The 13602-nt window shown below is 51.0% G+C and overlaps 1 protein-coding gene across 1 annotated transcript; it reads right to left on the reverse strand.

Moving 5' to 3' along the window:
* Positions 1 to 545: 545 nt before the first annotated feature.
* LOC115799202 (GTPase IMAP family member 7-like) lies at positions 546 to 1828 on the reverse strand. Its single transcript, XM_030756223.1, has 2 exons — positions 1809 to 1828; positions 546 to 935 (listed from the first exon to the last, which is right to left on the reverse strand). Exons 1-2 carry the CDS (start codon positions 1826 to 1828, stop codon positions 551 to 553), a joined length of 405 nt encoding a protein of 134 aa, XP_030612083.1. The 3' UTR covers positions 546 to 550.
* Between the last annotated feature and the right edge of the window lie 11774 nt (positions 1829 to 13602).

Consider the following 13602-nt stretch of genomic DNA (forward strand, 5'->3'; position numbering starts at 1 on the left):
GAAATAATTGATGAAAATGGTATAATGACTTTTTTTTTATTAGAACAGAACGTTTCAATGAATAACATTCAAATAATAATGAATTATGATGATGCCAAATGGAAATTTTTTAAATAACATTTTCACACAAAGAAGCAAGAAAAGAACAGTAAAAAATGGAAAAGAAATATAGACTTCTTCTCTGCCATCCTTGTTTTGACTACAGAAAAAAAATAAGGTTTGCCATTTATATAAAACATTATATTTACTCAATGTTTTTGTTGTCTGCTAAATTGATAAAGCGTAAGATTGTCAGAGATGACAAATCACATGAATCAATGTCCATTACAAATCAGAAGTGACCAGAAGTACTTTAGTAACATAGCATTAATATGATTATTTTTCACTTTACATTATTTTTTCTTCAACACCCAAAAATTAACTCAGAGAATCAACAATATATATTACATCTTTTATTATATTTATCAGAAATCAAATTAAATTAATGCTCCACATTTATCATTCATACAGATTTCACAATTTCATGTAAACATACAGAAGCTGTCTTAAGTTAATCTCTCCCAAGAATGATGCGAAAAACTTTGATACGTTTAACAAGAGACTGAGTGAATCTATACTGAGCCAAAGTCACTCCCTTACGGCGTGCTTCCTCCACTTCTTTGTACATCTCATCTGTGTAATATGTGCCCTTATTTGCTGCCACCATTTTGTCGATCATCTTCACCAGCTCCACCACCTGCCTTTTGTCACTGCTGGTGTTGTCAAAGACGTGAAACCTGTTTCCACAGCTTTGGATGATGCGGCGAAGCCCTCGCTCACCTTCGCTTACATACTGCTGTATGGTCATGCCTCCAAGATCACCACCACGGGTGAACAGCACAATCATGAAGTGGTTAGCTTCTGGGCCAAACAGCTCCTGCAGGACACCAATCTCTCTAATATACCCAAGTTTAAACTAATGGGTTGTTGTGTTCAGGTGGTGGTTGTAATAAAGGGTCCTTTATGAACCCAGAAAAGCAATAAAGGTTCACTAATGTTTACTAAGCTCTTTTGTGTTTTCATACAACTGTAGGATATTACTTTTTACATTAAATGAAATCAAATTATTAATTCATTTACATTTTTACATTTTAAGGTAGTATAACAAGAGATTTTGCTTACATATTATTGTTATAAATTGATGCAGGGAGAAACGCTGGCAACACAGTGACCCTTGTTCTCCTGGGAATGGCTTTGGTACCTAAAGAAGTTGTGTCTGGAAAGGATAGTGAGCCCTTTGCCCAAAGGACAGATCTCGGCTGGACAATAGTAGGAGGTGTCGATCCTTATGTCAACTATGGAGACATTATTGGATGCAGTCACTGGATCATTGTCAAAGAAGTGACACCCAGCCCACCATCTGATCAGTTGTCGGAAGAAGTGCACTACATCTGTCGCACCCAGGTCAAAGAAGTTGTCACACCTTCAGATGTAATCAAAGTGCTCGAGGGTGATTTTAATGAAAGGAAAGTGGAAGATTCTCATCTCTCTCAAGAGGATTTATGCTTAATTTTGATAATGGAGGAAGGAGTGAAAATTCGAGAAGATCGACATTGTGAATTACTTTTATCATTTAAGGAGGATAGATCGTATCTACCAAACAACAAGAACTGTGCAGAACACTGACTTAAGTGCCTGAGTAAAAAGATTTGAAAAGGATAAACAATATCACAGGGACTACCTCAAGTTTATGAATGAAATAATAGAGTGTGGAGATGCAGAAAAGGTACCTCCTGAATCACTGGACAAACATCCGGCCTGGTACTTACCTCACCATGAGGTGTACCATCCCCACAAGCCTGGAAAAATAAGAGTGGTGTTCAACTTCTCAGCAAAGTATGAAGGAGTCTCATTGAATGATCACCTGCTGACAGGGCCAGAGTTAACTAACACACTGGTAGGAGTCATGTGCAGATTCCGAAAAGGACAAGTGGCAGGGATGTGCGACATCAAAGGCATGTTTCATCAGTTCAGAATCAGAGCAGAAGCTCAAGACTATTTCCGCTTCCTGTGGTGGGACAATGGAGATTTTCACTCTACTCCATCTGTCTACCTCAAGCATGTCCACCTGTGTGGAGCTGCTTCATCGCCTGCCTGCGCAAACTTTGGCCTTAAGTACATCGCAGCACGTCAAGGACCGTTTAGTGAAGCGACAGTAAGATTTATTGAAAGAAATTTTTACGCCAACGACGGCCTGATCAGTTTTCATTCAGAAAAGGAGGCAATTTGTCTGGTGAACGAAGCAAAGCAACTCTGCAACACTGGAAAGCTGCGACTACATAAGTTTGTTTCCAATAGTCAACAAGTATTCAAATCCCTTCCCAAGGGAGACTGTGCAGAGACAGCAAAAACCCAAGACCTTGCACTTGGTGAGCAGCAGACTGAAAGAGCTCCAGGTGTCAAATGGTGTGTCACCTCAGACCATTTTCAGTTTCGAGTGGTCGTAAATGAGCATCCACTTTCCAGAAGAGGAGTGTTGTCAATTGTGGCCTCCATCGAAGACCCACTCAGTCTTGTGGCGCCCTTCATTTTACTTGGCAAGCAAATACTGCAGCAAATGTGTCATGACAAGGCAGACTGGGATGCACCACTCTCAAGTGAACTTAAGCCACGGCGGGAGTCCTGGCTGTCATATCTCAAGAATCTTGCAGATGTCAAGATCAACCGTTGTTACCTACCTAAGGATTTCAGAGCAGTTCCGAAATATGAACTCCACTATTTTTCAGATGCAAATGTCGCAGGATATGGAGTGTATCCGGACAAATCCATTGCTCACTTGTATTTGCCAAGTCCAAGGTACCACCCACCAGGGTGACTACAGTACCAAGATTGGAGCTGTCTGCAGCAGTTGTCGCGGTACATGCAAGTGACATGCTCAAGGCAGAACTGGAGCTTGAAAATGTTGAAGAATGCTTTTGGACAGATTCCCAAATCGTCTTGGGATACATCAGCAATGAAGCCAGACGCTTTCACATTTTTGTAGCAAATTGAGTCCAGCACATCAAGGAGAGTACTAAAGCAACGCAGTGGAAGTATGTCGCATCAGAGGAAAATCCCGTTGACCATGTGTCTCGTGGATTAAAGGCTAAGGACCTTGTTACTTCCAACTGGTTTTGTAAACCAAGTTTTCTCTGGCAAGAGGAGCTTCCCAGTGGAGAGATTAAGGTGGGAGAACTTCAATCAGAGGACCCAGAAGTATAGAAGTAGTCATACACCACACAACAGCAAGATTGGAGTCTCTGGCTGAACGTTCTCTGAAATTATCCAGCTGGTCAAGACTAGTCAAAGTTATTGCAAGGAAGAACCAATGAAACCACCAGTCTTGAAGAAAGACAAGAAGCTGAGCTTAGGATCATAACTGTTGTACAAAGATCAGTCTTCTTCAAGGAGATCAAGGAGCTTCAGTCACGGAAAAAGTTAACTGAAGACAAGACAAGTAGGCTCTACAGACTCAATCCCTTCCTGGATCACAAGGGTGTCCTCAGAGTGGGAGGTAGATTGGAGCAAACTACGCCACATCCTTACGTCAAGCACCCAGCTATCTTGCCAAAGACCAGCCACATCACAAGGCTACTGATCGATCACTGTCATCAGCAAGTGAAACATCAAGGTTGGGGCATGACAATAAATGAGCTAAGAGCAAATGGCATTTGGATACTTGGATGCAGTCGAGCAGTATCATCCTATATCTACAACTGTGTCAAATGCAGGAAATTCAGACGTGGAACAGAAGAGCAGAAGATGGTGAACCTGCCTAGCGAGAGGATGGAAACAACTCCCCCCTTCACATATTGTGAGATGGATTGTTTTGGTCCATATTATGTCAAAGAAGGAAGGAAAGAGCTCAAATGCTATGGACTGCTGTTCACTTGCCTGTGCTCTTGTGCAGTATATATTGAGTTACTCGATGATCTGTCAACTGATGCGTTTCTTAATTCACTCTGTGCTTTCATTGCCCTTTGCAGAAATGTCCGTCAGTTGTGGTCAGACCAGGGTACTAACTTTGTTGGGGCAGGGCGAGAATTCCTGGATGCAGTTAAAGAATGGACCAGGAAAGTCTGAAGCAACTTGGCTGCGAATTCATTATGAACCCTCCCTCTGCCAGTCATACGGGTAGAGCCTGGGAGAGGCAAATTCATACAATCAGAAGTGTGTTGTCCTCTATTCTGAATCAGTCATCCCGCACATTGGACTGTTCATCATTACGGACCTATCTTTATGAAGTCATGGCCATAGTGAATAGTCGACCCATCACCACACACCTACTCAATGATCCTCCCGGACCTCAACCACTTACTCCCAACCTTCTCTTGACGATGCAGTCATCCATAATTCTACCACCTCCTGGAGACTTCGTAAGGGAGGATCTGTATCTTCGCAAGAGAGGCGTAGAGTTCAATACCTGGCCAATGAGTTCTGGCACAGATGGAAAAAGGAATATTTGTTGAAAGAGACTCGGTAAACAGGTGCACTTGGATAGACCTATTCATAAAACAGTTACATTATAAGAGGCAGAACAGACCCACTCATAGATTCATAATAGAAATCACAAGTGATTTGGTGGGAGTGTGGCTGCCGTCAGAGGCAAAGGTCATATATTTCGTTTCATTATTTTCATTGTTTGGTTAAAAGGGCAATAAATATGTCGGGTTTTTTTTTTTATCTAAAAGGTTCAATAATAAATAAGTAACAATGTTAAGTAAATTCATGTGGTTAATGTCATGTCCTGGGCCGTTGGCCCAGCGTTTTGTGTTAGTTTATTTCCTAGTGTTGTGATATGTCTGCGTCTCTGTCCTGAGTCTGTGCCTGTTCCCCGTGTTTAGTCAGTATGTTCCTTGGTTTGTCACTTCCTGTTTATTTTGACAGTCTGGTTTTCCTGTGCTTTGTGTTCAGCTTTGCTTCCCCTGTGTAATTAGTTTCATTTGCCTCACCTGTTGTTCCCTGCTGTTTCCTCTTGCCCTGATTACCCAGTGTGTACTTAAGCCCTCAGTTTTGTTTTGTTCTCTGTTGCGTCGTTGACGTTGTGTGTCCGTGTGTTCCTGTGTTCCCTGTGTCTGCCCGTCGTCTCCCTTCCACGGTTTTTGTATTTGTTTTTTCCCCGTTGAAATAAATCCCTTTTATGTTACGCTGACTTCTGGAGTCCTTCGTGTCAGCCATTCCTCGTCCATTTCCTCCCCGGCCATGACAGAACGACGCAACCAAACTAAAGACCCTGCAAGCTCCGGCCGCTACAACGGCACTCGCCTGGCGCTGGGGGGACCAGCTTTTTTGAACGGTCCCCGGCGACGCCGCTCACCGCCCCCGCCTAAACCGCAGGTCTGCCGCGTGGGCGGACTGTTTTTGGCGCCGGCCGCTCCCTCACCTGTCACTCCGCTTGCTGGTCCCTCCTTTTCTCAGCAGTCGCCGCAGCCACGGAGGACGAGATACCGGAGGAAGCGGAGAGACGTTTTCCTGGAGCCGGCGCCCGGAATGACTCCAGAGGAGTCATTTTTCCGATTCCTGGGTCACAGGGGTCCTTGGCCTCCCACCACTTCCGCGTCACCACTGCCTGCTGCTGACGGAGGAAGACCAAGCTCCCGGCAGCATCAGAGAGAATCGCCGCGGGAGCAGAAAGAGCAACTTCAGCCCGTCATGTACTCTGCTGCTTCCTCCCTCTCAGAGGAGAGCAGGAAAATTCTGATCCGAAGAGTGGACCGATTATGCTTGGACTTGTTATCTGACCCGTGTAAGGAGGAACAGGAAGCCATCACCACCAGGCTTCAAGACCTGATTGCCAGTTTCCCTTGGCTGTTGGACTCCTTGCACGGGTTAGTGAAAGACTTTGTAATCACCACCCTTCACCTACAGCCAGCACCACAGACCACTGCTGCAGCCTCTCAGCCACTCCTGTCAGTTCCCTTAGCTTCTTCCCAGTGTTCCCAGTCAGCTGTAGCTCCAGCTCCCCCTCAGTCGCAGTGTTCCCAGTCAGCTGTAGCTCCAGCTCCCCCTCAGTTGCAGTGTTCCCAGTCAGCTGTAGCTCCAGCTCCCCCTCAGTCGCAGTCCCAGACCCCTCAGTTAGCTCCAGCTCCCTCTGCTCACCCTGCTCCAGCTCCCTTAGCTCCAGCTTCCCCTGCACCCGTACCTGTTCCTCGGGTGGGGGCAGCCACGGACGGGCTGACCTCTGCACCCGTACCTGTTCCGCGGGTGGGGGCAGCCACGGACGGGCTGACCTCTGCACCCGTACCTGTTCCGCGGGTGGGGGGCAGCCACGGACGGGCTGACCTCTGCACCCGTACCTGTTCCGCGGGTGGGGGCAGCCACGGACGGGCTGACCTCTGCACCCGTACCTGTTCCGCGGGTGGGGGCAGCCACGGACGGGCTGACCTCTGCACCCGTACCTGTTCCGCGGGTGGGGGCAGCCAGGTCCAAGCCTTCGCATCGGTCTTCTGTGTTAGCTGCAGCAGCAGGGTCTCAGTCAGCTCTAGCTCCAGTCGCTCTCTCTCGCCTTCAGTCAGCTCTAGCTCCAGTCGCTCTCTCTCGCCTTCAGTCAGCTCTAGCTCCAGTCGCTCTCCCTCGGTTCCCCGTGTCAGCTGTTTTAGTGCCCTCTCAGTCAGCTCCCTCTCAGGCCCCAGTGTCAGCTAGCTCTCACCTCTCTGTTTCCACGCAGCCAGATCTCCCTAGCCCTCAGGCTGCTCCCACGCAGCCAGCAGCGCTGTCTCGCACTCAGTCTGCTCCAGCCCCTGTAGCTCTCCCTCGCACTCAGTCTGCTCCAGCCCCTGTAGCTCTCCCTCGCACTCAGTCTGCTCCAGCCCCTGTAGCTCTCCCTCGCACTCAGTCTGCTCCAGCCCCGGTAGCTCTCCCTCGCACTCAGTCTGCTCCAGCCCCTGTCGCTCTCCCTCGCACTCAGTCTGCTCCAGCGCCTGTCGCTCTCCCTCGCACTCAGTCTGCTCCAGCCCCTGTCGCTCTCCCTCGCACTCAGTCTGCTCCAGCCCCTGTCGCTCTCCCTCGCACTCAGTCTGCTCCAGCCCCGGTAGCTCTCCCTCGCACTCAGTCTGCTCCAGCCCCTGTCGCTCTCCCTCGCACTCAGTCTGCTCCAGCCCCTGTCGCTCCCCCTAGCACTCAGTCAGCCCCAGCTCCTGTCGCTCCCCCTAGCACTCAGTCAGCCCCAGCCCCTGTCGCTCCCTGTCCACTCCACTCTCAGTCAGTTCCAGTAGCTCTTCCTCGGTCCCCAGTGTCAGCTAGTTCCTGGCCTGCTTCCACGCAGCCAGTCGTCTCCCGGCCTGCTTCCACGCAGCCAGTCGTCTCCCGGCCTGCTTCCACGCAGCCAGTCGTCTCCCGGCCTGCTTCCACGCAGCCAGTCGTCTCCCGGCCTGCTTCCACGCAGCCAGTCGTCTCCCGGCCTGCTTCCACGCAGCCAGTCGTCTCCCGGCCTGCTTCCACGCAGCCAGTCGTCTCCCGGCCTGCTTCCACGCAGCCAGTCGTCTCCCGGCCTGCTTCCACGCAGTCCCCTGCACCTCGGCTAGTCCCCGAGCAGCCCCTGCTGCTCAATAAAGTAGCAGTGTGCCCTGTTCCGCGGTCCCAGCCTACGCATCCGGTGCCTCACTATGTAGGCCCCGTTCAGCCCATGGGCCCCGCTCAGTCCGAGCCGGTGGGGGTCTCCGCTCAGTCCGAGCGCCCCGCGCCAGAGGGCCCCGCTCAGTCCGAGCCGATGGGGGGCCCCGCTCAGGCCGAGCCGATGGGGGTCTCCGCTCAGTCCGAGCGCCCCGCGCCAGGGGGTCCCGCTCAGTCCGAGCCGATGGGGGGCCCCGCTCAGTCCGAGCCGATGGGGGTCTCCGCTCAGTCCGAGCCAGGGGGTCCCGCTCAGTCCGAGCCGATGGGGGTCTCCGCTCAGTCCGAGCGCTCCGCGCCAGAGGGTCCCGCTCAGTCCGAGCCGATGGGGGTCTCCGCTCAGTCCGAGCGCTCCGCGCCAGAGGGTCCCGCTCAGTCCGAGCCGAGGGGGGTCTCCGCTCAGTCCGAGCCAGGGGGTCCCGCTCAGTCCGAGCCGATGGGGGTCTCCGCTCAGTCCGAGCGCTCCGCGCCAGAGGGTCCCGCTCAGTCCGAGCCGATGGGGGTCTCCGCTCAGTCCGAGCCAGGGGGTCCCGCTCAGTCCGAGCACTCCGAGCCAGGGGGTCCCGCTCAGTCCGAGCGCTCCACGTCACCCGAGGGTTCCCCACCAGAGCCCGGGGTCGCCCTTCTCCGCCGCCGCACGCCCCGCGGTCGGCCTCCAGTGTCTGCTCCCCGTCGCCGCCACCGCACGCCCCGCGGTCGGCCTCCAGTGACCCCTCCTCGTCGCCGCCACCGCTGGGAGCGCGGTCGGCCTCCAGTGACCCCTCCTCGTCGCCGCCGCATGCCGCGCGGTCGGCCTCCAGTGTCTTCTCCGCGTCTCCGCCGCCGCCGCTGGAAGCACGGTCAGCCTCCGGTGCCTGCTCCCCGTCGCCGCCGCCGCTGGGAGCGTGGTCGGCCTCCAGTGACTCCTCCTCGTCGTCGCCGCCGCCGCTGGGAGCGCGGTCGGCCTCCAGTGACTCCTCCTCGTCGTCGCCGCCGCCGCTGGGAGCGCGGTCGGCCGCCAGTGACTCCCCCTCGTCGTCGCCGCCGCCGCTGGGAGCGCGGTCGGCCTCCAGTGACTCCCCCTCGTCGTCGCCGCCGCCGCTGGGAGCGCGGTCGGCCTCCAGTGACTCCCCCTCGTCGTCGCCGCCGCCGCTGGGAGCGCGGTCGGCCTCCAGTGTCTCCCCCTCGTCGTCGCCGCCGCCGCTGGGAGCGCGGTCGGCCTCCAGTGATTCCTTCTCGTCCTCGTCGCCGCCGCCGCTGGGAGCGCGGTCGGCCTCCCTCGTTGGGATTTTGCTTTGTGGCCCCTTGGCCTCTGCGGCCTCCTGAACTGTGTGTTTTTTGTTTTTGGATTTCCCACTGACTCCCCTGAACTGTGGACTGTTTTTTCCCCTGCTGTTTTTTGTTTTGTCATAGCTCCTGGACTGTTCCTTGTTTCGACCCCCTGTTTTGGACTGTCTCCGGCCTTGTGCCGTCGCCTTTTGTTCTGGTCCTGTGTTTTTGTTTTCTTCCTGTACGGGTTTGATTTGTTTTGTTCACGCCCTGTGATTTCTGTTTTGCTCCCTGTCTTTGTTTTTGTTTCGGGCCCTCCCTCCTGGTCCCCCGCCTCCCGCCCTTGTCTGGTTTTGTTTTCTGGTTTTGGCCGTCGGGAGCCGGCCTTTGAGGGGGGGGTACTGTCATGTCCTGGGCCGTTGGCCCAGCGTTTTGTGTTAGTTTATTTCCTAGTGTTGTGATATGTCTGCGTCTCTGTCCTGAGTCTGTGCCTGTTCCCCGTGTTTAGTCAGTATGTTCCTTGGTTTGTCACTTCCTGTTTATTTTGACAGTCTGGTTTTCCTGTGCTTTGTGTTCAGCTTTGCTTCCCCTGTGTAATTAGTTTCATTTGCCTCACCTGTTGTTCCCTGCTGTTTCCTCTTGCCCTGATTACCCAGTGTGTACTTAAGCCCTCAGTTTTGTTTTGTTCTCTGTTGCGTCGTTGACGTTGTGTGTCCGTGTGTTCCTGTGTTCCCTGTGTCTGCCCGTCGTCTCCCTTCCACGGTTTTTGTATTTGTTTTTTCCCCGTTGAAATAAATCCCTTTTATGTTACGCTGACTTCTGGAGTCCTTCGTGTCAGCCATTGCTCGTCCATTTCCTCCCCGGCCATGACAGTTAACCCTTTTACTCCGAATGCATTGGCCATGGCACATCATACTTCAAAAGTGCCACAGTTCGCAAACTTCCAACAACAAATACCATAATACCCCTATATGGCTGTGACGCGCAATTTCTGGGCTTACAGGAACTGTTTGCATTTTTCGATAGGACAAACGGTTGCAGAGTTATGGTAAAAAGCCAGCTGATCAACATTCCTTTGATCAGCCGACTCTGCGCTGATACGTCAAGTCTCAATCAGCTGTTCGACGCTATTGAGGGCAAGTAATAGGTGCCTCAGCGGCGATCACCTGGTGTTAAAGGGTTAAAGTTCATTTATCGGGTTAAAAAAGGAGGAAAGAACATTAAAATGTAAAGGGAATTTATCTTTTGTTCCGCATTGTTGCCACATTGTTGTTCCTGGAACAAGACTGAGTGGTGCACTTAGACAGCCACACAGAACATTTCGCCTGACATGTCTGCAAGAGACTTTTCATAAGAAGTTTCCCATAATATAAAAGGTGTTTCTTGTATAAGAAGAAGCTGTATGAATCATTTTTATTCCTCTGGAGTTAATGTGGCCAATGAGATACAGTTTATTGTTTTATTTGTGTCTTTTATTTATGTAAATTCTCTTTGTTTGCTGTGAGCTAATTTAGGTTTGTGTTTTCCTTTCTTAGTTCTGATGGTGTTTTGATGCTGTTAAGGCATGTAAAGACATGTGAGCCACAATAAATGTCTGTTGAAACCTAAAGAACGAAGTTGAGCCTTGATTAAACTTGAGAGGAGTAACAGTTTGTTTAACCACAATAAAGGCTTGTTTTGTTTCATACCGCCACCTGCTCCTGCAACCTGCATTTTGGGTCCTCTCCTCCTTCCCACACCACATGGCCTGCACCCCTGGACCGTGACAATTAATCAGTGTTTATATGAATTGTTTTCTAGTGACTGGATACCTGTTTGTAACTGTGCAGAATGGGACACACGGTAAACAGTCTTTATCCTCATCTGTATTCCCTTCTGTGTAAAAAGTCACACCTTATATGTAATCACGTGTATGAAGTGTGTTGTGAAACTGGTCCTTGATAAATAAGAAATGTGAAAAATTTCATGACAGACTGCTTTTTTGCGTCTGCGCTATATAATTAGAAACATCCTGTCTCAGAGTGATGCTGAAAAGCTAATTCATGTATTTATTATTTCTAGGCTGGACTACTGTAATTAATTATTATCAGGCTGTCCTAAAAGCTCCCTGAAAGAGTGTTCAGCTGATCCAAAATGCTGCAGCTAGAGTACTGACAGGGACTAGAAAGAGAGAGCACAATATTTATTTATTCACAAACCTTTAAGACGGATGCATGTGCACAACACCACGCCTGTAAGATTTGTAAAAAGGGGGAACTCCCAAGAAGCTGCTTTAGCTTATACAGGGACCCCAGGAACAAAAAAAAACATTACATTACAAAAACAATACAGTAACCCATATCCCCACACTAAAATCAAGTCAAAACATTATTGTTATTTCACATCCTCCACATACATTCCATTACCTGGTATCACACATTGTTATTGTTTGAATATAATATACACTTATCAAACCTTATCACATTGATCATATTTCATACTTCTTACAGCCGTACTCACAAAGCACAAAAAAAAAAGAAACATCAGTGTATTCGAGGTGACAAATTCATCCTTTTACTTAGCGTGATGCGGCTCTCATCGTAGCCGGGGACTTTAACAGTGCAAACTTGAAAAAGCTGATACCGGAGTTTATTCAACACATCGACTGCCCCACCAGAGGAGAGAGGACCCTAGACCACTGCTATTCTCCATTCAAAGATGGCTACAAAGCAAAGCCTCTTCCGCCTTTTGGGAAGTCTGACCACACCTCTGTCCTTCTCATGCCGAAATACAAACAACGGCTCAGGCAGGAACCCCCTGCTGTGAGAGAAGTGACACGGTGGTCTGATCAAACAGAGGCCGCTCTGCAGGGTGCGTTGGATTCAACCGACTGGGACATGTTTCGCAGCAGCGCGGGCGGAGACATCGAGGAGTTTACGGAAACTGTTGTGGGATTTATTGGGAAAGTTGTTGAAGACACTTCACTTAGGAGGACCATCAGGACTTTTCCCAACCAGAAGCCGTGGGTGGATAAATCTGTCCGCGACGCCCTGAGGTCCCGCACCGTTGCCTACAACTCCGGCCTCGCCTCTGGGAACATGGAGGACTACAAGGTTGCATCATACAACGTCCGCAGAGCGGTGAAAGAGGCTAAACATCGCTACGGCCGCAGACTGGAACAGCAACTACAACAGTCTGACTCCAGGGGACTGTGGCAGGGACTACGCACCATCACGGACTACAAAGCACCACACACACACCCGGTGAGTGCCGACGCTTCTCTGGCTGATGAACTCAACATCTTCTTTGCGCGCTTTGAGTCGGGAAGCCGACAGCCCGCTGCGCTCCCGGCCGGAGGGGCAGAGACACTCACTGTGACGGAGCGCGACGTGAGGAGGGCGTTTAGACGTGTAAACACCAGGAAAGCGGCTGGACCAGACGGTATTAGTGGACGTGTCCTTAAGACCTGCGCTGACCAGCTGGCACCTGTGTTTACACTGATATTCAACCTCTCACTGAAACTGTGTGTGATTCCCACCTGCTTTAAAAAGTCCATCATAGTCCCTGTCCCAAAGAAACCACACCCCAGCAGCCCCAATGACTTCAGGCCCATAGCACTCACCTCTGTGGTGATGAAGTGTTTTGAGAGACTCATCAAGACATTCATCACCTCCTCACTGCCCACCACCCTCGACCCACTACAGTTTGCATACCGGCCAGACAGATCCACAGATGACGCCATATCCTTCCTCCTCCACAAGACCCTTTCACACATAGACACCGGTAAGGGGAACTATGTGAGAGTGCTGTTTGTAGATTACAGCTCAGCATTCAACACCATAGTTCCCTCCAGGCTGGTCTCTAAGCTGCTGGACCTGGGCCTGGGCCCATCCCTGTGCAGGTGGGTTCACAGCTTCCTGACCAGCAGACCACAGGTGGTACGAGTGGGTCACCTCACCTCATCCTCCCTCACCCTCAACACTGGATCCCCCCAAGGCTGTGTGCTCAGCCCTCTGCTGTACTCACTGTACACCCATGACTGCGAGGCCACGTCAGAGTCCAACGTCATCATCAAGTTTGCTGACGACACTGCTGTTGTGGGACTAATCTCTCACAATGAGGAGACCGCCTACAGGAGAGAGGTCTCCCGCCTGGAGAACTGGTGCCAGGAGAACCACCTCCTGCTCAACGTCAGCAAAACAAAGGAACTGATCGTGGACTTCAGCAGGAAGCAGCAGAGGGACTACCATCCACTTGTCATCAGTTGTGCTGAGGTGGAAAGAGTGGACACTTTCAAATACCTGGGAGTGACCATCTCACAGGACCTGTCCTGGACTCATCACATAAACATCACTGTGAAGAAGGCCAGACAGCGTCTCTACCTCCTCAGGCGGCTGAGAGACTTCAAGCTCCCACTCAAGGTGCTCAGGAACTTTTACACCTGCACCATCGAGAGCATCATGCGTGGGAGCATCACCACCTGGATGGGAAACTGCACCAAGCAGGACTTCATGGCCCTAAAAAGGGTGGTTCGTTCAGCTGAACGGACCATCAGAACCACCCTCCCCAACCTGCAGGACATTTACACCAAGCAGTGCAGGCTGAGGGCCATGAAGATCCTAAAACAGCCCAGCCACCCCGGACACTCTCTCTTCTCCCTGCTCCCATCAGGCCGGCGTTACCGCTGCCTGAGGGCTAAGACTGAAAGGTTGAAGAAGAGTTTTTACCCACAAGCCATCCGTCTGCTCA

The sequence above is a fragment of the Archocentrus centrarchus genome, chromosome 20 (assembly GCF_007364275.1).
Source record: "Archocentrus centrarchus isolate MPI-CPG fArcCen1 chromosome 20, fArcCen1, whole genome shotgun sequence".
Taxonomy (NCBI): Eukaryota; Metazoa; Chordata; class Actinopteri; order Cichliformes; family Cichlidae; genus Archocentrus; species Archocentrus centrarchus.